The sequence below is a fragment of the Malus domestica genome, chromosome 08 (genome assembly GCF_042453785.1).
Source record: "Malus domestica chromosome 08, GDT2T_hap1".
Lineage (NCBI taxonomy): Eukaryota > Viridiplantae > Streptophyta > Magnoliopsida > Rosales > Rosaceae > Malus > Malus domestica.
In genome coordinates, this window is record NC_091668.1 from 5,941,938 (window position 1) to 5,964,555 (window position 22,618).

Consider the following 22,618-nt stretch of genomic DNA (forward strand, 5'->3'; position numbering starts at 1 on the left):
CAAACAAGGTTGAAGAAAATGTCATAACTGATCCTTACTTTTCTGTAAATATAACAAGAAACCCTATTTGCTTTTCCACCTTTTTCCACAAAACAAGCTTTGACATTTTGACCATTGAACTCATTACTCTTATCGAATAAAAATAAAAATAGAAATGAGTAATCCTTTCCTGCCAACTTTATTTGTTACGTTAGTTGTTTCCTTCTTACCTGTAACGGGAGTTAATATTTTGATTACACGTACCAAGTTTTTTCTTTTTGATATGTCTTTCCTTGCGCGTTCAGTCTTGTATTGTTTGCTTATACAAAAAATAAATGACTAATCTTCGATTATTACTCTCCTCTTGTATTGAATAACTAGATGTCTAAATCTAAACAGTTGTGAAAATTAAATTTACTTGTCAAAACACCCATATATTAAAGGATACATAACACTAAAGCCACACTCGTAAAAGAGTTCGACTATTATTCTCTCCAACAAAACAACTTTTACATTGGCTTAAGCTTCCAGCTTTTCCGGCACTAATCCCTCATTGCACTCCCCATCATATGAACCCTAAATGTCAAGATTGCAATCGACCTCACACGCGTGGAATGCCAAGAAGCCAAACACTGTAAACGCACGTACGTGTGGAATGATTTTAACATTACGATTTTATTTTTATTAAGCATCGACATTGCAGACCACGACATGGAATATCTTTAACATCCAAAAATTCTCTTTGGATTACAGCAAGAAGTGGGATTACAAAAGCTAAAGAAATTTTCATCCCACATAAGTGCTTTTGCAAAAAGAAATAGCTGACAAAGTGCCTACTAATTATGAGCCATTAAATCCTAGAGGCTTTTTAGCCAAAAAGCTTCTTGAGTTTGGGACAACTCTTTACTTAGTTTGTTACATTGAAAATTTATAGAAGTGGTCTATGAGTTTGTCCATTGTAAGTCATTTTAGTTATTCATTGAAAAATCTATGAATATCCTCGTTAATATGTCACATAAATGACCACATGACTACTTTTTTTAGAGTATTTTTGTCAAATCAACTCTTCTATTGGAGGATATTGATAGATTTTTCATGAAATGATTAAAATAATTTACGATGGACATACTCAAATGCCATTTCTATCAATTTTCAATATCAAGAAAGGAATTGAACCAATCTCCAATACCATTTTGGCTATAAAAAAACAATAAGCCAAACTAAAGTCTTGAACTCCAAGAATCCCTCCCCCACCCTTTTTTGAATAATGAGGAGGAATGTTTGTTTGCCTTTGAGGAAAGCTCAAATGAGAAAAGGGATTGTAATCATGGTGTTATGCAGATTGAGGAACATGGATTAGATAGTTGAGTCAAAGCAAGGACTTTAAACTCCTTTTTTTTGCATTATTGAAGAACATTGAGCTGGTTTTGTACTTTGGGACCTTAAAAAAAGTTTAAAAGCTACTTCAATTATGCAAGGGCTACTTCTAATGTTGCATGCATCAGTTCATAATTTCATTGCATTTAATCATAAACATAGTCTGAAATATCGATAATATCGACGAAATATCGAGGATAATTCGGTTTTTTCGAATCACGGATATTTCAGAACATATCCATGTACATATCGTACAAATATCGACAATATCGACGATAATATCGGAAAATATCAATGTCGATAATTTCGCTCACACTTCAGTAATATTTTGTCAAAATATCGATGTAATATCGCTAAAATATAAAAAATATCGATGTAAAGAAAGGAAAAAAAAAAGAAAAAGAAGAAAAAAAGGGAAAAAAGGGAGGGAAAAAAAACGCAAAGGGAACCCCTCCCATTTTACTCCTCCAACATCTTAACCACAATATATCACTTATGTTTTAGTGACAATATGCTAAAATATTTATATTTATATGAGTGACATGTTAACAATTACATGCAAAACTATTTTCGGGATTTATCATTTGATGAATACTCTTCACAATAAACTTACTCTACACATAGAGATGATGAAGATAGTGAAAAATTTGAACCTCATAGGAACTTTATGTGGTACTAAATCACTCATGTATCTTACCATGCAATGTATAATGTGTAAAATATAAATGATTATGGTGTGTTCAATCTTTTTTTTCATTAATTACTACATATTTTCTACACTCACAGTGTTTGCCAACCCGCTGTATAATCAACTTAAATCAGTTAAATCCATCATGTAATGCATTTCCTTCTAATTTTTTTTGATAAACTAATAGATAATTGACTAAATAAATATTCTCCAAAGTTTCAATAAAAATTTCTAAATTTTTCTTATATAATTTTCGTGGTTTTTATTTAATTTTTATGGATATCGATAATATCCCAATATTTCCATTGAAATTTCTATATTTTTGGACTACCGATATTTCCGATATCATCGATATTTTATACCATGATCATAAACCACCCCTTAATCTCTTTTCATCTAGAAAAATAAAGAGATTGGACGTGTGCAGTGAAAATTATACGTACATGAATTTGGACGAAACACAAATAGAGTACAACTCAGTCCTTAATAAGAGCAGCTCATCATATGACTGTTAAGACTGTCGTACTCCATATTTTTTTAACTTCCCTCCATCTTGCAAGATCTTCATAATTACCATATGAGCCAAAAGGTTTGGTTTGAAAAAAGTTTCTTACAGACAGAAAAGTGGGACCCCCAAGGCCCACAATTGTCATTTTGATTAATCCAGAACTTTCTCCACTAATTACTTAACCCTCACCTCTTTTTTTCCCTCCCTAAACATAACTAATATCTTCCCATTTTTCCTTGTTCATGCAAAAATCTTTGAAGGCATTTCAGCAGAACACATCAGAGCTTTCTAGGTCTCATTCCAGGCAGCAAAGAGAGGCAATTGAGACATTGAGATGGCAGCAGGCCTCAGCTGTGCTGATGGGAACCAGGAGCTAACAGTTGCCGCAGAGGTTGGACTTACAAACTTTGACGCCAATGGAGGTTTTGCAAACATCATGTTGGAGCCCGATTTATCAGGGCTAGCTTCTCTGGAGCTGCCCAAACTTGTCACCAACGAGGACGGATTCGAAAAATGAGGCCCAACCCTAGCTGTTTCATCCATCATTGTCTGACTTGAGTGCGCTGATTCAACTCCAATATAATCCTCCAATGCCATTGAGAATGAGAGATTTCTATAGCTCACTGAACCGACCGATTTCTGATCAAGTGTTTGAACACAACTGTCTGCTTGTTGCTGAGCTGCAGATTGGTACAGTGCCATCTTCCAGTCTAGGCTATTCCCATTGTTGATTTCGGGTTGATTGACTTCCGCATTGTTCTGTGTAGGTGGGTTATACTCAATGGCTGGCGCTGCAATGTTAGGTTCGATCACCTTGGCGCGCCTAGCAAACTCTCCGGCGAGTAGGGTATTGCTGGACATGATTTTTTCAACATCATATTTGGTAATGTCAAAGTTGGTGACAGCATTTGCGCCGCGGAACTTGATTGCAGCTATGTCATAAGCTTCTGCAGCTTCCTCTTGGGTGCCTAAAATTCAATTCAAGTTTAGACTTTGTACAAAACTGCATTAATTAGCCTTGCAAGAAAGATCAAGACTTTGCAGTAAAAATATAGCCTTTAATAAGTGATTTTAGCTGGGAAGTCCTTTTCTAACACAGCCTTAAAAAAGTCCATTGTTACAGTTAAAAGCAGACATTTCATCAGCCTTATAAAAAGTGTGAGAACAGAGTTGCGGTAAAAATAAGTCCTTTTGAAAAAGTGCTTAAGCAAAGAGCCTCATGGAATTTAGAAAATGTGACCGAAAACAAAAGGAATTCAAACAATGTATAAATTTTACCAAAAGTTCCAAGATAAAGATCCTTGTTCCCAGCAACCCTGCCAATCCTAGCTTGCCATCTCCCATGCTGGTGATGTCTGCAGAAAACCAAGATCAGAAAACAAAACCAAAATTAGAACAATATTAACCCTTTTAACCTTCAAATTTGGTGCGTTTAATGCAAAACTGAAAAAACCTTGTCACGCCTCGGTACATTGAAGCCCCTCTCGAAAATCCACTGCTTTTCCTGAAAATCAAAGGAACTCATGAATGCTTATAAAAAATTCTAAAACATTGGAAAACAAACAAATCCTATGATTAACAAATCAAAATCGCTACCTTCGCAGATGCGCAACATATTCCTGCCGGCTCATGTTCTTCATCTCTTCAAGTTGTGCAGCGTAATTGTCCAACTGCCAAAAGACCAAGAGAATGAAACTTCAGCAACTAAAAAGCTTTCACAAACCGATAAAAACTCTTGAGAGTCAAAACCCTACCGGAAAGTTTATATGAGTTGACGAACCCCAGTACTTAAGAGCAGCAAGATCATATGCTCTAGCAGCTTTCTCCTCCATATCATAACCTCCTGCAGTTCAAACGAACAAATGATTAATGCAAATCAACAAATTAGGTGACAATTAAAACTAAAATCCCAAATTATTGTTGGAGAGAAAAAAACATACCAAGATATACTGCATTATTTGATTTGAACGGAATCCAACAGCGGCATAAACATGACAGGTAAAGAATTAATAGCAGAAGTCAGATTTCAGCAGCAGGTAGGGTCCTAAAAAAATTCAGTAAAAAAGAAATAATTCCCCCAAAAACAGTAAGAATAGTGTGTGGTTTTCATTGACCGACCTTGCCTTCCTTTTCTGGTTTGCCCTTCCTTCTTGCAGCTGTTGTCCCACAGATGTGCCTCATATCTTCCCGTCCACCTATGCCTAAGAGAAGCAAAATTTAACAAAATTTTAAAAAATGGTTACTTGAAGAACACTTTGAGAGAAAGAAAAAAAAACCGATGTTCGCACTCCGGTTTTCTCCTCAGTTACTACTTCCCTAGTTTCCGTCCTTCGATTCTCCTTTGATTTACCGTATTCAAAGAAAGGAGTGGTGGAAGAAAATGAGAGTGCCGAAATCACTTCGAGGAGAGATACACAACATTGTAATGAAAATTGGAAACAATTTCTAGTAAAATAACAAAAATGAAGTGATGGTTTTGATATGAACCTTGTGACACCTCTAAACTGTGAAGTTCTCTGCCCAAATGTGTCAATGGACTTCCTGTGAACAGGCTGCTTCTGGCCAAGCTTTCCACATCCTCTCTTCTTTGTTTCAATGACTGCCACTGCACATTCTGTCTGAGTGGGAGATATCTGCCTTGGAGCTGTGACACAGCTGGACTGTGATCCAGGGCTCATGGACAACGTTAGAGACTGCAAGTCGCCACGGTTCATGCCGCCATTAATGGACCCAGAACCGCCACTGTCATCAACCATGGTTACATTATTCATGTGGTGGTGCTCCAGAGCTGGGTGGGCAGAGTACTGCCTGGAAACCCAGCAGGTTTTCAAGTCCTCTGGGATTTGAGTCATTTGGGTATTCTTAGAATGTTCTTCCTCCAATTGGGTTTGGTAGATTCCTTGGATTGGTATTCCAGAGTAGTAGGAACTGGAGTGGAGTGGAATGTGATGATTCTGCTGCTGCTCTGCCTCTGCATTGTAGTAGCTGTCTAAGCTCAGAGCCATGGCTTCTCTCTCCTCACTCACATAATCATGAGCTGCTCCTCCCAGAAAGTCCTCCAGTTTTGGGGATGTGTTGGGCATCATTCCTTCAAATAAAAAAGCAAAAATATATCAAAGCTGTATAGAATTCAAGCATTTTTCAGAGAGAGAGAGAGAAATATTGATTTGGGTTTTAGAGAGGGAAGAAAAGTACCTGTTTGTGACCTGCTGAGAGCTTCCATGATGCAGAGAGAGCCATCTGACCTGAGGGGCATTGCAGAGAGAGGAGAGTAGTGAAAGTTACCATTTTCTCCAACTCCATAGCAGCAGAGCCCAGAGCTGCTGAGGTTGTAGAAGCTGCTGTTGCTTGGGAGGGTAGCTGAGGAGGAGGAAGAAGCAGCAGCCTCCATTTTCATGTGGGGTAAGAGTGAAAAACCCAACCAGTTACTATTGTTACTGTTACTGCTTCCATTGTTGTTATTGTTATGATCATTCATGGACTTCATCTTCCTCACTCACTCTTTCTTTCTCTCTCTTCCTTTTTTTGGGTTTTTTAGATTTCAACTTCTTACTTCTAAAATCTACTCAATCATTGACACCAAATAACCTAATCATGTCAAAAATCTCCTCCCTCCCCATAAGAAAAAGAAGAACTTGGTTTTTTGTTCTCTAGCTTCTGAACTTCAAATACACTTCCTTCTATGCACTCACATATATAACATCATCTCTCTCTCTCTCGCCACTGTGTTTCTCTCTCTAAAGACAGAAAAACCTGTGGTCTCTTGAAACTAAACAAAAAGAATATAAATATATTCAAAAGCTTTGGCAAGCAAGTAAAATGCTGAAGGGCATCCCCAGCATATATCCCATAGGGATCTGTGTATGTGATAAAGACCACGACTTTTCCTTTTCCTCTTAAACCCTACCAAAATCCCAGATCCAATATCACTAAAACCCTTTACCTAACATACAAACCTCGTTAATTACCCAAATAAACCCAGAAACACTAGCCTAAATAAAACCCAGAAATTCTTATTCTCAATCTTTTTTAATAATCTTTCTTCTCCCTCTTCATTTACAGTAGTCAGCTGAATCTAGTGGGTATGTGGTAGCCAATAGGGAGAGAGACAGAGAGAGAGATAAGTCAGATATCCAAAACTAGTTTGCTTTATTTTTACAGTCACAGGGCCTTAAGATGGATTTGACGAGCAGGACACTGCCCCATCTAGTCACTTCATACAGTACAGCCTTTGTGCCCCTCTGCAGGCTCAAAGTATCTACAAATTAAAATTAGAAATAATGCTTTTTTATTTCTTTTCTACTTTTGTTTTTCAAACTTTCGAACGCGAATACAGGAGGAATACAGTATTGTAGTTAGCTCGGTTGAATTCAAGCGTGCAAAACTTGAACCAAGAAGCTGAAAAACATTACTACTAGAGCAAGTCCACCCTTAAAAAAATCCGTTGGCATTCAGTTCATTTAATCCACTCAATAAACAGTGATAAGCTCTATAAACAGAAAATCAGTCAAATGTTTCTCCACTCCTAAAAAATGTACTGGCATAAACAATTTTCATCCATACAAAATGTGCTAGCTCCCAACCTATTTATTAAACTATTATTATTTTTTTTGTATATAATAAATTTTATTTAAATTTAGTTTTAATTTCAGATAGGATTTTTAACCAATCTCGTCACGTCACTTATTACTATTTGTTTACAATAATTTAGCCAATATTTCGATAAGATTTTCAACCAATCTTGTCATGCCTCGTGTTATTATCCGAACATACTATTTTGTGAATAGATTTCCGATTAAATTTTTAATCAATCCCGACGCGCCACATGTCACTATCTATTTACAATAATTTAGCCAAAATTTCGATAAGATTTTCAACCAAATACGTAGTGTCACGTGGCAGTGTCTAGAACCTCATCCTTTATTTATTTTGTCCATATAAACCCTACATCCATCATCATTCACACACCAAACTTAATCATTCTTTTTAGCTAAGAATCATTCTTCGTCGTTTTTAAATCTTGAGTTCTTACAATGCCTTATTCAAGGAGATTGTCTAAATAGTTTGAGGAGCAACAGAAAAGATTGTTGGCACAACAGGAAGAATTGTTCAATCTTGAGGAAGGTGGAGATGAGGCTTTCGCAATGGAGGAGGATGAGGATGATGAACATAGAAAGCAGAAGGCCTCACATTCCCGTCGTGTCATTGAAGATGTGGGTCAAATATTCAAACCCATACATGCTGCAAACTTGGATAGAAAGAGGGAAAAACGAGGTAAAGGGCTTTTGGAAGATTATTTTATCCCTAATTGTGTATTCCCTGATCATGTTTTTAGACGTCATTTTAGAATGCAACGAAGTTTGTTCGACAAAATCATGAGTGCTATTTGCAACCATGATTCCTGTTTTTGTGCAAAAAAAAAATATGTTTTTCATGTTCAAGGTCTTCTTCATGAGCAAAAAATTATTGCTACCTTGTGGATGCTTGCATATGGAGCATCTGCAAATCAAGTGGATGAGATAACAAGGATGGAAAAATCAACTGTTATTGAGTCCATGATGCGGTTTTACTCCGCAATCGAAGCCCTCTATACCAATGAGTACCTCCGGACACTCATGCCAAGGGACATGCAAAGGCTGCTGAGGAAGGGTGAGATGCGAGGCTTTCCTAGCATGATTGGAAGCATTGACTGCACGCACTGGACCTGAAAAAATTGTCCAAGTGCATGGCAAAGAGCTTATGGCGACAGAAAATGAGCCAAAAGTATCATTTTGGAAGCTATGGCTTCATTTGATGCATGGATTTGGCATGCATTTTTTGTGTTCTCGGAGCTCATAATGACCTAAATGTCCTTGCCCAATCTCTAGTCTTCCACGAAGTGCTGCAAAGAAAAGCACCCAGAGTCACATATTGGGTCAATGGTCATAAATACGAATGACCGTACTACCTTACAAACAACATTTACCCAAGGTCGACAACGTAATCGGGTCATGAGTAATGTAAACCTAGCATTCACACAACGTAAGATTTCCGATGAGCTTCCACGTAGCCATTTTTTTCACACAAAAAGCATATGAAAGCTTTGGTAGAAAGTGTTGAAAATATTGAAATGTGGTGTAAGGTGGAAGGTGATGGTTAGGTATTTATAGAAAAAAAATTAATTTTTTATGTATTTTCTAATAATTTTAATTTAATTAATTAATCTGGACCGTTAGATTTGAAAAAGATTCAAATCCAACATCCTATATGTTGACATGTGGCTAAAGGTCATAATTCTGACCGTTGTGCCTTTTTTTTAGAAAATTTTTGGGGAGAAAAACGTGGACCGTTGATCTCTGGATCTGACAGTCTAGATCAAGCCACGTCCAATCGTTATATTTCAAATTCAAAATTTTTTTACCGTTGGAAATCCAACGGCCCAGAACCAAACACGTGGCCTCCCTATTAGAGTCGTTAGTGCATTTACGCATGCGGGCCAGCCAACGTTTTCTTGTCAGAACGAGTGGCCACGCACCTGGCGCAAAAAAAAATTTGGTGGCCTTTGACGTCAGGCTGACTCAAGCCTGACGTTAGATGGGTCGTCCTATAGCTCAGCACATTTTAGGCTGGCTTGGGTTGGGTGCCAGCCTATTCGGCTAGGCTGGAGCAAAAAGAGGGGAGGCTGGTCCATTTTTCATGCTGGGTGTCGGCCTATTGGTCCCTGATGGACTTGCTCTTAGGTTCGCCTAACTTTGATGGTGAACTTGATGCGTAATTATTATAATTGATTAGTTGTGTTACTTGCCAAATATTCGACATTTTTTTTTATATACAAGCGATGTCGTTATTTTTTATTTATACTAAAAAGTTGAGAGATTTGAATTCAGAATTAAATTAAAAAATAAAAATTATTTGCATCAAACAATTCACTACTCACAAACATCCAACACTAAAAGATAGAACATAATTGTCAAAAGTAATATTAATGAACCATCAATTTGGTTCACGACTTTAAAAGTAAATTACAATATTGTGGTCGTAGTGAATTGAAATGGGAAAGAAAAATGGTAACATTAAAGAATAGAACAACTAAAAGAAGAAAAAAGAAATTTTTTTATGGTGATTTTTTTATTATTGGTTAGAGGTGGATGCATATTTGGATTTAGGTGGTCCTAGGATCATCTGGAGTTCAGAAAATATACATGTGATTGTCTTTCAATGACACTTCATATATTTTGTACGGGGCATTTTGTACATACCAAGTGTTTGATATAATACTTGTTAGGCATATGTCGATAGGTTGTGTGGACAACACTCGACAAATTCTCTTGATATTACTCATCAAGTGTTTTATGAAATGCCTCAATGAATAAACTGAAATTTTTTGCCGCTTCGCACTCTGCGCTCTGTTTCTATATGAAAAACTTAGACCTTTATCACTAGGACAACCCAATATTCGAATCATGGATTCGTCATTGCTATTGGCACTCTAAAATTCTAATTGTCCATTTTTCATAAAAGTATTTTGTAAAAATAAAATATTTATGATGTACGATTAAATTTTTAAAGTGTCAATAATAATTCTGCATAGTATTTCTTCTGTTGCAATGACTGTTCACAACTATCCGGTTTTGACTGAAAATTATATCAATTTCAATCACCGTTTTAACTAAAAGGCCTAGAACCAAAGTACCAAAAGAAGGTGGTAATGGGTTCTTCAAAAAAAAAAAAAAAAAGAAGAAGGTGGTAATGGTTGTTCTCACAACGATCGGGTTTTTTGAAAAGGATTGGAGTGAATGAGGTGTGACAGCAACGTTTTTACTTTTTCTGGTCAGAGCAGAGCTGTGATATGGTAACTATCAATTGGAATCCAACTTACATTTTCCTTGGTTTTATCGGTTTGGTTTCGTATAATGCTCCTATGATTGGAATGAAACTGGTGATAATTGCAGCAGCGATCTTGACGTTTTCTGGAAATTACCAAATCAGCAAATTTATAGGACATTGATTTTAAGAAACAGTGTATAATACTGTATGAAAAAGAATATTTTACTGTACGTTGATAAAAATTTAACGGCTACAAATTTTGCGGTGTGGAATATATTGCGGAATAAAACAAGGGAGGAATAATAAAACCGGTTTGAATTAAGTTTGTATGAGGAAGTCATAACATACATAATTTTAAGGCTAAACTTCCAAAATCAAGTACTTTGTTATCAGAGTGGAACTTTGCTCAAATAGGTAAGAGTCCAAAGCAGGTGCATGTACATGGCCTCTCCCTTTCACAGCTTTGAGAATAAATTAGGGTTTTAATATACTTTTGAGTATAAGATAAAGAGTAGGCTGAGGAATGATTCATGATCAAATGCTTGGACCAGCCTAAGTATAGGAGGTATAGAGTTTTATACAAAAGACTTCGATACAAGTAGCAATAAAACCGCTCATTATTTTTATTTCAAAGTTTGTTAGTTGATCATGTAAGAACTTTAAATGACCATAAGGGGTTTTGAGAGAGAGAGCGAAGGGTGCAATTACACACGACTCCAAATTTGAAGAGCCAAAAAATTTTGTCATCTAATAACACCATCAAGTTTGTCATATAATTAATAACACTCTAAAAATGTTTTTTTTTTCAATTTTATTATATAATAATGTTATATATTCAAGTAAAACATTAAAGTAAGAAGTTTTTTTTCTTGTTTGACTGTTTAAGATTGAACTGTTTTTTATTATTTAGTAAAGGTTATGATTTTAGCTCGTTTTATTTATCATTTAATGACATTTGTAAACTTACCATCAGTGAGTCTCATAATTTATTTTGATTTAAGTTATTACTTCCTAACATCAATAAACTATCCTATTTTTTTTGAAAAACTATCTTAAGGAATAATTTTTTTTATAAATTTCACGCAACATCTCCGAAATCTCATAAACCACCATTTGCAGACCTAAAAGTTAAATCGGTCGGTTAGTATTCAACATAAATAGCCAATTGAGTGTTTACCCAAAAAAAAAAGTAGCCAATTGAGTTTTGAGTAATAAGGAACTTAGAGTGTTTAGTCAACACCTGCTTCCAGACAAAAAGTGGGACGTAGGTCTTGTGATATGCGTGAAATATTCCAGAAATGATGAGCAAAGGCCCATTAAAAAAGAGCTTTCTTTTTGCAAATGCGATTTCCTACCATCTTTTTGGTTTCATGCTATTTTAAATAAACGCGTCCAAACCTAGACCTCGTGTTTGTATTATTTTTGTATCATACTTATTATCTTAACAAGTTTTAATAGGTATCCTGATATGGCGATAACGACTTGATTCGTTAATAGGTCATGTTATTCCATGTCCGGTTAACGGATTACGTAAAAAATTATCATATCTAATGTCTAGATTTAGAAAACGATGTCTTGTCAAGTATTTAATGAATGACTAGATAACGACTTGACTCGTTAAAAGTTTGAGCCAAAACCTGTTATTTTTGTATTGTTTTGTGTCGAGTTAACGAGTCGTGCAAAAAATTGTTAGATTTATCCAATCCTACCATTAATTTATATATTCGATTTCAAATGAGCATAAATTGAACATTTAGGATTCCCCATTTTATTAAACTTGTTCTTTGATTAACTAGTCAATTACTATGAGAACTCATAATTTAATTTTCCTCCATTATTTTTCTTTTCCTACTTTTTTTCTTCTTCTGAAAATGGCAGGAAGTTATGTAAATTACTTTTTCATTGTCTGCCCCTTTGTTATTTATGGGGTTTCTTTTTGAGTGGGATCAGTGGCTACATGGAGTTGTTTTTGCATGAAAGTTTTTCATGGCGACAGATTTTCAAATATGAATGATTTTGGTTTGAACATTTTGACTGAGTTTGCGAGGGAATTAGTGAATATACCACAAAAAGTTTCATAAGCCTTCAAATTGTACAATATATTATATTAAAATTATTTAAATTGTGTGAGGGAAGATCCGAACTCGGACACAAAAGATTCACTTTTTCTTGTCAAATAGTGCATGCCATTAAAATGCATACCCTTAGAATCTAATTTTGCATTAACTTTGATTTTGACAATGTCACACTCCAGACTCGGAATTGGTGAAAAAAATATAAACCCCGCGAGTAAAAGTAAATAAAATGAAAAACAAATTTGTTTTATATAAATACTCTATTTTCTAGATTGTAAAACAACATTGCTTGACTGACATATTACATATTCTATTTATAGGCGACGATGGTTGTTGCTCACCCCTCACCTTTTTTTATACATGAGTTATTTGAAAAGATAGGGACTAGACGAGCTGCGATTGTGTTAGACTTAGATGAGAGATTTAAGAGTTTTTATTTTATTATTTTCTACACCATATAAGGATTTTGGAGCCGGGTGTCCGGGGTGTGACAAAAAAAAAACCATATTTAAACTATTTGACCATACTTTTAAGTGACGCAAATGTTATGGGATCAATGGGTACATAGTGCTTAACTATCAACATTATCACGGGGAATTCGTTTAATTAATTAAGCTTAGTGGGGAATTCTTTTGCTTTGTAACTCTAAACATTATCACGGGGAATTCATGAAAAACAAAATTTTATTAATTATTATTTAATTATACCACTAATAGATGGATTACAAAAAGGGCGGGAAAAGTGGGATGCCAGAAGCACAAAAGAGACAATATTTGTCTTAGCTTGTAACTTGCATTTTTTGTAGTATTCAATTAGTCAGAGATGTGGACCTCAGGGAGAACAGAAAGTACCATAGAATTACAAAACACAATTGAGCAAAGTCGAACAGTAAAAAATTTAAGAGTTAAAATGCCAGTAATCACACACCAAACTTCTTAAATTAACAAAGAAAACCCCCCCCTAATCACTAACTAATAACAGCACTTAAAAGAGAGGTTAGCTATTTCTCTATTGTTGTAGAAAAACTTGCATAAACTCGTTATACACGTTATATACTACTCGTGTCTCACATGTACAATCGGTCATGCGCCACTAAAACAATCTTGTAAATATTTGAAGCATATGCATGCATGCAACGTTCATCTCGCGTATATGTCAATCATGTCCTACTCACACAATATTAGCATGCAAGTTTTTCGTCGCATAGCAACTTAACTCCATAGCATGTATATTTAACGAAATTAAATCGAAATTAGTTGATTCATCAAGACATGTTCTTCGAATCTTCGCAATCACCAACAGTATTTGTGGTGCAAAAGTCAATAGAAATTTGCAGAAATGAAGGATGAAACTGCAGTGTGCTTTCTACAGAATCACAGTGTTAAATTAATTTCTTTGGCAGCAAAAACAGTTTTGTCTTTGGCGTAACAGTGCCTCCTCTACAAGAAACCCAAACCCTAAAGATTAACTGCTGTCATTTTCCAGCTACCTCTGCTGCTAATATACCAGTTTCTATTGAATAGGATGAGTAATATGAATACACTGCTTTTAATTTGGGAACTTTCAAATATTACATTTCAAGTTACCCTAATTTATGGTGAATTTGCTAATATAACCTCCAATGCACTCGGCATGGTCCAATCTCAAATGTTTAGGCCCAAGGGGTGGCAATGGGTCGTGGTCCAGTTTATCCACCTGTATATATGTCATCTTCGTGTTAAGTTGTTAACCTTCACTTGAACAATATCGCTCGATTCTTAACCATGCACGTATCAATCCTATATTTCTATGAACTTTTAGCAGTCGTAGTCGTTTCTTTTGAAAGTTCGAAGTTGATTTTCATACTACGATTCTTAATCGTGCACGTATCAATCTTTGTATGGAGTGTGATATCCATACACCTCATTTTACTTCTTACACAGCTTTTTAATTTTAGGCCATTGGATCATATGAATTGAAGAAGATTAATGGACAGAAATTAACAAGTGACGTATGAGAAGTAAAATAGAATGTGTGAATAACATATCTTTTCTTGTATTTGTATGAGCTTTTAACAATACCACGTGTTGTGTTTAGAATTGTCGCGGTCGTTTCTTTTGAATAGTTTGAAATAGATTTCCATGTGTGAAATGGTGGAAAAATAGTGTGCTTATGTAGATGCAGTGACAGGGGGTATTAATTGAGGGGGAGGGGAGTAATGAGAATCACGTGAGGAACAAAAAATCTAAGGAAAGATCACCACATAAGCCAAAACTGTGAGCAGAAACCGGAAAGAAAGAGAGTGGATTATGAGATCACTGGATGGATGATGCCTACTCAACTCCACTGTGAGAAGTACATTTGTAGCTCTATACTACACCCTCTCTAGCTACCTAGACCTATTAGGTCTGCAGCAGCAGCTGCTGCTGCTGTGTCACTCCTCCTCAGGCTGCTCTTGCTGTTTTTCTTTTTGCAAATGCAATGCATGCCTCTCTCTCTCTCTCTCTTCTTTTGCATGCAAGGCCAAGTCCTTTTAAACTTACCAGTTTTATTATCTGTCACTGCCCCCCCCACCCTCTCTCTCTCTGGTGACATGTCAAAATCCAAGCTTATTTGTCATGTCACAATCACCATAGATTCTCTCTCTTTCATTCCCTAGTGCCCTAGCTACTTTGATACACTTCTAATTAGGAGATCAGAGGATTGCTAAGAAAGACCATGGTCCTTAATCGAAGTACCTTAATTACGGTGGAAATGGTAGGATACTTGTGTATGCGAGTTAATCTTCGTCGTTTTAGCTTTATGCTTCTTGCAAACTTGCATGCATGGTTAGAATTAGTTCGCGTTCAAAAACAACTTTAGCCCTCTTCTAATTATAATTAGTAGATAAGGATTGCTAAAAAAACCATAATCATTATTTAAAGTAGGTCACTTATGATGGAAATGGAAGGATATTAGCGCATGTGTGTAACTTGATCTTGGATTCTTGATGGGATTGTGATTGCATAAATAGTCAAAATCAATTCAAACTTCATTGCTTTATAGTAATGAATGTGTCGTGAGTTGATTTGGTTTTTTTTTTTTTTTTTTTCGTTTTAGCTTTATAATTCTTTTAAGCATTATTGGTTAGAATCAGTCCACATGCATGTCTATTCTAATTACGTGTAACACTTCAACTTAAGAAAATCAACATACCATACTACTGTACATAGTGTGAAATCATCAAACCATCAAAACATAGCTGCTCAAGAGTGTACAATAATTGGTTGGAAAAATTCAAAACAAATTAAAGATCTTCGTACTTGGGTAGGTAGGTTATTTTACTTCTAATTCGTCCAGTTTTGAAGGACTTTATCATCATGACAATCTCTACGATTGGGAAGTGCTTTTAATGTTTGATGATGGTGCATAGTAGCACAACAGCATAGGCACATAGCTTGCTTTTTCAAATGTATTCATTTCGGGTTTCCCTTTTGCTTGTTGAAATGGATAAAGAGGACGAAGGATGTTTACTTTTCATAGAATTATGGGTTCTTAGGTCCAAACACGTTCTCACTGGAAGAAACCGAAATTTGATTCTATTAAGATGAATACCGATGCGGCTTTGTGTAAATCTTCTCTGCGTGCTGGAGTGGGATGGGTGGGCCGTGATTTCGCGGGTCTGCTTCAAACTGCTAGAGGGTTGGGAACTGGCTTTTGTCACATTGCGGCGGCTGTTGAGGCGTGTGCTATACGGGGTGTTCGGATGGCCTACATTGATAACGGTTTCGACAACGTGGTAATTGAATCTGATGCTTTGGTTTTCATCCAGATGCTAAAGAAGGAATCTACACCTGACTACAGTATTGAATGCATCCTTGGTGACATCGAGCTTGTAGTACAGAGGTTAACGTCTGTGACGTTTTCGTTTGTACCTAGGGAGAGTAACCGTGCGGCTTACTCGGTAGCGAAGTTTGCTTTTCAAAAAGGTAGTGATTTTGTATGGGATTGTATTGGACCAGAGTTTATGTTTAATGTTCTAACCCACGATGTAAACATTTATATTGGTCTCTAATATATCCTATCTTCAGTTTAAAAAAAAAAAAAAAAAAAAAAAAAAAAAAAAAAAAAAAAAAACACGTTCTGACCCATGCCAGGAATGTGGTGAAAAAGAAAGCCACCCCCACACCACATGCTTATTTCTACATTTACATCCAAATTCAAACCTCCCTTCTTCACATAATTCTTTCTATCAAACAACTTAGAAAAAACTTTCATAACGAATGTCGAACATGTCATATGTAAAACAACTTTCACAAAAATATGAGATTGTATATATTTTTATCTCACAAAACCATACTAGGCTAATTTAGTGTGAAAACGGCTCTAATCAGATGGCCCTACTTTAGTTTTAAGTTTTACAGCGAAAAAGAAGAAGAAAAGAAACAGAAGCATGGGATAGCTTGTACTTTAGTCCTACCAGACAGTGGCAAAGCCACATAAGAGCAAGAAGGTACGGTCGCACCTCCGGTCATGGAAATCGACCTTAATAGCAAGAATCCGTCTTTGTGATTCTTCTGAATCTATACGAGACGGTTTTGCTTTCTACTTTTTCCACCCCCACAACACCATGATCTTCTTCTCCCTTCTCATGGATACCTGTGACTGTAACTCACATTTGCTGAGATCTCTTCTGGTCTTCAAGAACACCTTCAATCACTGTGAGTTTTTCAAAACCCACCATCCCCATTTGTGTTTGAAATGTAATAATTGCAGTATTACCGATGACGGATTTGTAAATATAACTTTAGGATGATTAGCTTGATTTTTAGGATTTGTTTGTCTCAACAATTTCTAATTTCGTCACTGCTGCCTGACTACACACTTCTTCAAGAAGCCATTATAAAATGCCATTATGCCAATGAGAATCTAGTTGAGTCTTACTTAATCATATACTCATGATCACATGATCAATCCAAGGTCAAAACTGTCAACCATGACTGCAACAAACAACTGTGTGCGAGAAATTATTTCAACCCAATGAGTTATTAGGTAAATTAAGATAATAAAAGAAAGGAAAAAGAAGTGGTTCTTAGCCATGCTCTGGCAGATTGGACATTTTAGGCAGGCACTGGTGACGGCTACAGCCACAGGCTGCTTCTGCCTTCTATCTCTCAGTCTCAAGCGTAATCCAACACCATAGTCTAGTCTGCAGACTTATGCCAGCTCACAGTTACACCCCAGCTATCACCCTTTGCTTTTTGACCATGCATGTCTAATCTTCTTTCTTCTTTTTTTAGTTCTTTTTATCCTTTCTTTTATAACTTATTATACCATGTTTATATTATTTCTCTAATAAAAATTATTCGGTTTCGAGATGAGTTTGTTTCTCCCTTTAACATGCACCAAACGTACAATGACGTATGTTCATTCTTATAAAAATAAATAAATAAATAAAGCTCTCATTTATAGAAACTATTATTCACGCTTAAACTCTTAATTTGATTTTTTTTTTTAAATGAACAAGAGTTAAAATATAATTGGTTGGATCAAGATCCTCTCCTGAGCTAAGGATGATGATCCTTCTCATCAATTGGTGTGGGCCGTTGGATGAAAATCCAACGGTTACAAACAGGGAGGTCTCTTTAAAGTTATAATAATTGTAGTCGTTGGATTTTCATCCAACGGCCCACATCCCTTGATGAGGAGTATCCTCATCCTTAGCTTAGGAGAGGATCCTGGTCCCATTTTTAAAGGGAAATGAGCGCATCTCCAAATCGGATAACAGACCAGTTTTTGTCAACTTAGTTTGTATCAACAAACCCTCTCACCAAAATTAAAAATATAATAAAAATCGTAGACAATTTAATAATTACATGCAACATAAATTTTACTGTTTTTTCCGTCATTCTCGCAGCCATGTAAATATAGCATATTTTATTTAAAAATTAAGTAAATTTAAACCTTTCACAAGCACACCTGTAGGGTGCATTTTGCTCGTGTTTTATTAATGAGAAGGAAGGAGGAAAAAATACAATGTAAAGATAAAAACAAAAATTCCGTTGCCGGGACTTGAACCCGGGTCTCTCGGGTGAGAGCCGAGTATCCTGACCAACTAGACTACAACGGATTTGATTGTCCTCTGTGTGGTAGACTTATTAATAATTAAATCAACGGGTTTTCCGACAAGTTGTTAAGAAAAAGTAATCACAAGCCTGGCCCAGTTACTTATTTCTAATGGCTTCAAATTGCAATTTCAGTATCTTTCTTTTGGCTATTAATTCCTTTTCACCTTTTCCTTTTTTTTTTTTGAAATTTTAACGAAAAAGTTTCGATACTGTTCATTGTAACAAAAATCTATATTTTTACACTAAAAAGTTAATCCTGATACTATTCACTTTATCCTTTATTTTGTCATTATCGTTAAAACTCAAAGTTTTCAAGCCTTTTTCATTACACTATGTTTGGACGAAGGAAATAAACTTGGAATTTGGATAAAAGTCAGAATTTATAAATTGACATACACAAATTCCTTTGTTTAGATTTATAAACATAGAAATTTAGAATTTCCACATGGAAAAAAACTTGGAATTTGGGACATCCAATTCCCAAGTTTAAATACCATGTAAATAGGTGTCATTTCTCAATTTATATGATTGATAGTTTAAAAACAACAAATTCCGTATTCAATTCCATTATTCTTTTAGGTTAACCAAACAAGAAATTCACAAATTCTAGAAAATAAAATCTCGTCATTTCAATTACCGTCATTTAAAAATTCCTTAGTAATCTTAAATTTCTTGATCCAAACATAATGTTAGTTTTTTTTTTTTTTTTTCTCTCTCCTTAGTGAGACAATGGTGTTCTAGAATTCATATACCTGATCCTATTTAATGAGAAAAAACTTTGTTGTTGTTGTCGTCTCCTTAGTGAGACAAGCAATGGCGAGAAAGGGAATCCGGACGTAGGACCTCAAGTACAAAAATACGATACATTTTGTTCACCTTTACTATATACAAATGCATGCAATTACCCATGTTTACGATTGAAAGCTCCACTTCATTGTACTTCTTGTTTCAGGAACGACTATCAAAAAAATATTTTAAATGGAATAAGAAGAATCGAAGAACACCAGTGACAGTGAGTGCTGGAAAAGCACTTTCTTAATGAATTGATCTGTTCTCGTATCTTTACATTTGTGTGTCTGCTTCACAACAACACGCTGGAGGTAACATTTCTATCCAAGACTATCTTGAGCGAGTGCAACTACCGTCAAGATTGCTGGTAACATGTGATACAGGCTGATCGAAAGAACTGTCATTGGTCACCACCTTCGTATTAATGAAGTGAGCAACTGCAACGAATTATGAACATTTGAACGTTAGAAACAGATGGTCAAACGAAATTTCAAAACTGGGTGAGAAATTATGAAGAATAACGCCGGTCACCATTATATTCAAAGGTAAGAGTAATATGTTGTCTCTATCAAGCATATGAAACGATTTTGCTTATTCTCCATCATTTCAGAATATTTACCAAGTGTAACAAGAGGATTACAAGGAAAACATTTAAGTTCTATCATTTCAAAGTAATGCAATATCCGATGCACTCAGCAGTTTCAGGGAAGTTAATTTCAACAAACGATTTGAGGTCATAGCTTGGAAGGATGGTTTTACAATATCAATTATCGACTAACTCCAAATGCGCAGACTTTTAAACATCTGTTCAGGCTACATATGGTGCTTTAGCTTGTTCAAACTTATGCACATTATGCAAAAACTATCTGAACAGTTTCCGAAACCAAAGAACAGTTCTAGTACTCCCCTACCATGAGAACGAGTGCCGTTCTGATTGTGTATCCAATGAAATTATCCATGAAAAGTTGGATTTGTCGAGGCAAAGTACTGGAATCATGATATTATAATTTTCAAAAACGACTGTTTAAGCAGGAAGTGTCGCTGTACCTCAAACAATTCAAATGGGCTACCGCGGCGATATACATCGCTCTTCTTGCTCTTATCACCGGGAAGAAACTTATACAATAGTGATCTCCATCCAATAAGTAAAACAGCAGTGCTCCCCATTGTTACAAGTATGAATTTGACTGGCGGAATGTGGCCAGCTGTTGATGCCCTTATGATTATCCCAAGCTGCCAAAAAAAAAGGAAAAGTAGCAAACATAATACTCTAAATACTTATTAACAAGTAATGCAATCAGCATGTAAAGCCACAACAACAAGAAGAAGTAATGCAATCAGAAGAGGCAGCAAAAATAACAATACCAGAGCTAAGAGTGTGACAAAGTAAAGTGAAAAATAATAAATGAAACTCTTGAATAACAAAGCTAATACTCTCAACAATCTCAACAAAACTATGGAAGTCGAAGCAAACCAAGCATATGAACTTACTGGAATTCCCAGGGCCCATGACTTAGCCGTAGCGGTAAGAGCCTTCGATTGTCCATTGACTCCACGACCATCCTCACCAAATCCTCCTAGGAAATAAGCACTCAAAAACCACCCTGTTCAACCACATTCGGCTTTTCGTTCAAAACGAAAAAAAATACAAAGGCCATGCTTTCTTTCAATTCAAGCTCAAGACAAGTAGCAAAGGAGAACAACCATACCAGCAATAAAAGGGTCAGCCGTGCGCAGTGTTTCGAAATCGAAAACGGAGAATCCATGGCTGAATCTTCCAATTGCAGCAAACGTAAGCAATGCCAAAACATCCCCACCAGCAAGCAATGCTACACGACTGAAAACCACAAACAATCAAAACACACAAGCTAAAATCAATCAATAAACAAAAATATTGAACAAAATCACGAATTGGGTTCTTCCTGAAATCGTTAGAAATTACCCCCATTTGCGCAAGCGAGCAGAAGAATCGGACTTCTCGAACTGAATCACGCCTTCTAGATGTATGTTCTCCTGACCCACGAAAACTGGTTGGTTATCGACGGAAGGCGGAGGAGGAGGAGGAGGAGGTGATGAGGCGGAGAAGCCCTGTTTGGCAGTGGAGGAAGCCGAGTCGACGCCTCCGTTGGCCTTTACGAGCGTGATATTGAGGGATTTTGAAGGTTTTACATTGGAGAAGAATCTGCTGGGTCTGCGGGAAGAGAAGAGGGGAGGGTTTGGGTTTGAGAATTTTGGCGGGGAGGTGAGAGAACACCGCCGGGCTGATAAGGCTCCGCCGGGAGCTTGGCCGAGCACTAGCATTTGAGCCTTCAGTTCCGTGGGTTGCTCAGTTGCCCACACTCGTTCGCTACAGCAACACCCACACAAGCGCAGCGCTGCCCAGACCCTTTTCTTCTTCTTCTTCTTCTTTTTGGGCCTTTCGCTTTGAGGATATTTCATAATTTTTCTGGTTTATATATTTAACTCTCTTTTTTGAAAAGAATTTTGTGGTCTATATTCAGGGTTTTCTCTAAATTGTTTTTAGGAAACTTTAACGAAAAACTTTGGTACTGTTCATTTTAACGAAAAATCACATTTTTACACTAAAAAGTCAATCATAGTACTATTCACTTTTATTTTGTTCTTATCGTTAAAACTCAAAGTTTTAAAATTCTTTTAATTCGTTTTCCATTGTTTTTATGGTTTTTGAAAATTTAAACCATGTTTGAAAAAATGACCCTTCTGTTTAAACCAGTAACAAGGGTGATTTAGTTTGAGTGGTTAAAAATTTGTACTCTTACACCTAATGATCTGTGTTTGAATCCCTATTTCCCAAATAAACAGCAAAGATCCTTTGTATATCAAAGTTGGGTTTGGGCCCAAATGCTATTTGTTTGAGTTGCATGTAGTTTGTTGTCATTTTGGGCTTACAAGGCCCAATGGACAATACAACCAATCATATTTTTTTTTTTTATAAAAATGATATATATTCTCTCCTTCTAAATAAATCTAAATACGGGAAGCGTATTGGAACTCGAGTGAATAGAAGATCGCATCCGTTCTAGACCATGTGATTATACTCACGTCTCCTCATCATGGTTAACACAAAAGAAAACGAGAGAGAAATTTGACCGTGTAGTTTCTTCCTAAGACAAAGTATTTTCCTTTTTACAAGATTATATCCTATGATACTATAATTTGGAGTGAGAGAAATTCGAAATCGGGTGCAAAATGGACGAGCGCAGTACCCCAAGTAATTGCATGATGTATGTGGCACTAACTCTTAGTTTAATCGTAGTTTTCATCCAAAGTTTGATTCTCTTCTCATATA

At 36.0% G+C, this 22,618-nt stretch overlaps 4 protein-coding genes and 1 non-coding gene across 5 annotated transcripts; 2 read left to right on the forward strand and 3 right to left on the reverse strand.

The window, feature by feature from the left end:
* Positions 1–2,466: 2,466 nt before the first annotated feature.
* Positions 2,467–6,698, reverse strand: LOC103443094 (AP2-like ethylene-responsive transcription factor ANT). Its single transcript, XM_008381878.4, has 9 exons — positions 5,748–6,698; positions 5,040–5,640; positions 4,671–4,753; positions 4,493–4,501; positions 4,307–4,395; positions 4,149–4,222; positions 4,006–4,056; positions 3,831–3,907; positions 2,467–3,520 (listed from the first exon to the last, which is right to left on the reverse strand). The coding sequence occupies exons 1-9, from the start codon at positions 6,037–6,039 to the stop codon at positions 2,841–2,843; spliced, it is 1,956 nt and encodes a 651-aa protein (XP_008380100.3). The 5' UTR covers positions 6,040–6,698; the 3' UTR covers positions 2,467–2,840.
* A 998-nt stretch (positions 6,699–7,696) lies between these two features.
* LOC139197990 (uncharacterized) lies at positions 7,697–8,260 on the forward strand. Its single transcript, XM_070826213.1, has 2 exons — positions 7,697–7,826; positions 7,995–8,260. The coding sequence occupies exons 1-2, from the start codon at positions 7,697–7,699 to the stop codon at positions 8,258–8,260; spliced, it is 396 nt and encodes a 131-aa protein (XP_070682314.1).
* A 7,738-nt stretch (positions 8,261–15,998) lies between these two features.
* On the forward strand, positions 15,999–16,466 carry LOC139197991 (uncharacterized). The gene has a single exon (XM_070826214.1). The coding sequence runs from the start codon at positions 15,999–16,001 to the stop codon at positions 16,464–16,466; it is 468 nt and encodes a 155-aa protein (XP_070682315.1).
* Positions 16,467–18,448: 1,982 nt separating this feature from the next.
* On the reverse strand, positions 18,449–18,521 carry TRNAE-CUC (transfer RNA glutamic acid (anticodon CUC)). The gene has a single exon. It is a non-coding gene; the product is annotated as a tRNA-Glu (tRNA).
* Positions 18,522–19,526: 1,005 nt separating this feature from the next.
* Positions 19,527–21,799, reverse strand: LOC103443114 (uncharacterized). The gene is made up of 5 exons (XM_008381898.4): positions 21,251–21,799; positions 21,018–21,145; positions 20,800–20,912; positions 20,356–20,541; positions 19,527–19,745 (listed from the first exon to the last, which is right to left on the reverse strand). Exons 1-5 carry the CDS (start codon positions 21,745–21,747, stop codon positions 19,716–19,718), a joined length of 954 nt encoding a protein of 317 aa, XP_008380120.3. The 5' UTR covers positions 21,748–21,799; the 3' UTR covers positions 19,527–19,715.
* Between the last annotated feature and the right edge of the window lie 819 nt (positions 21,800–22,618).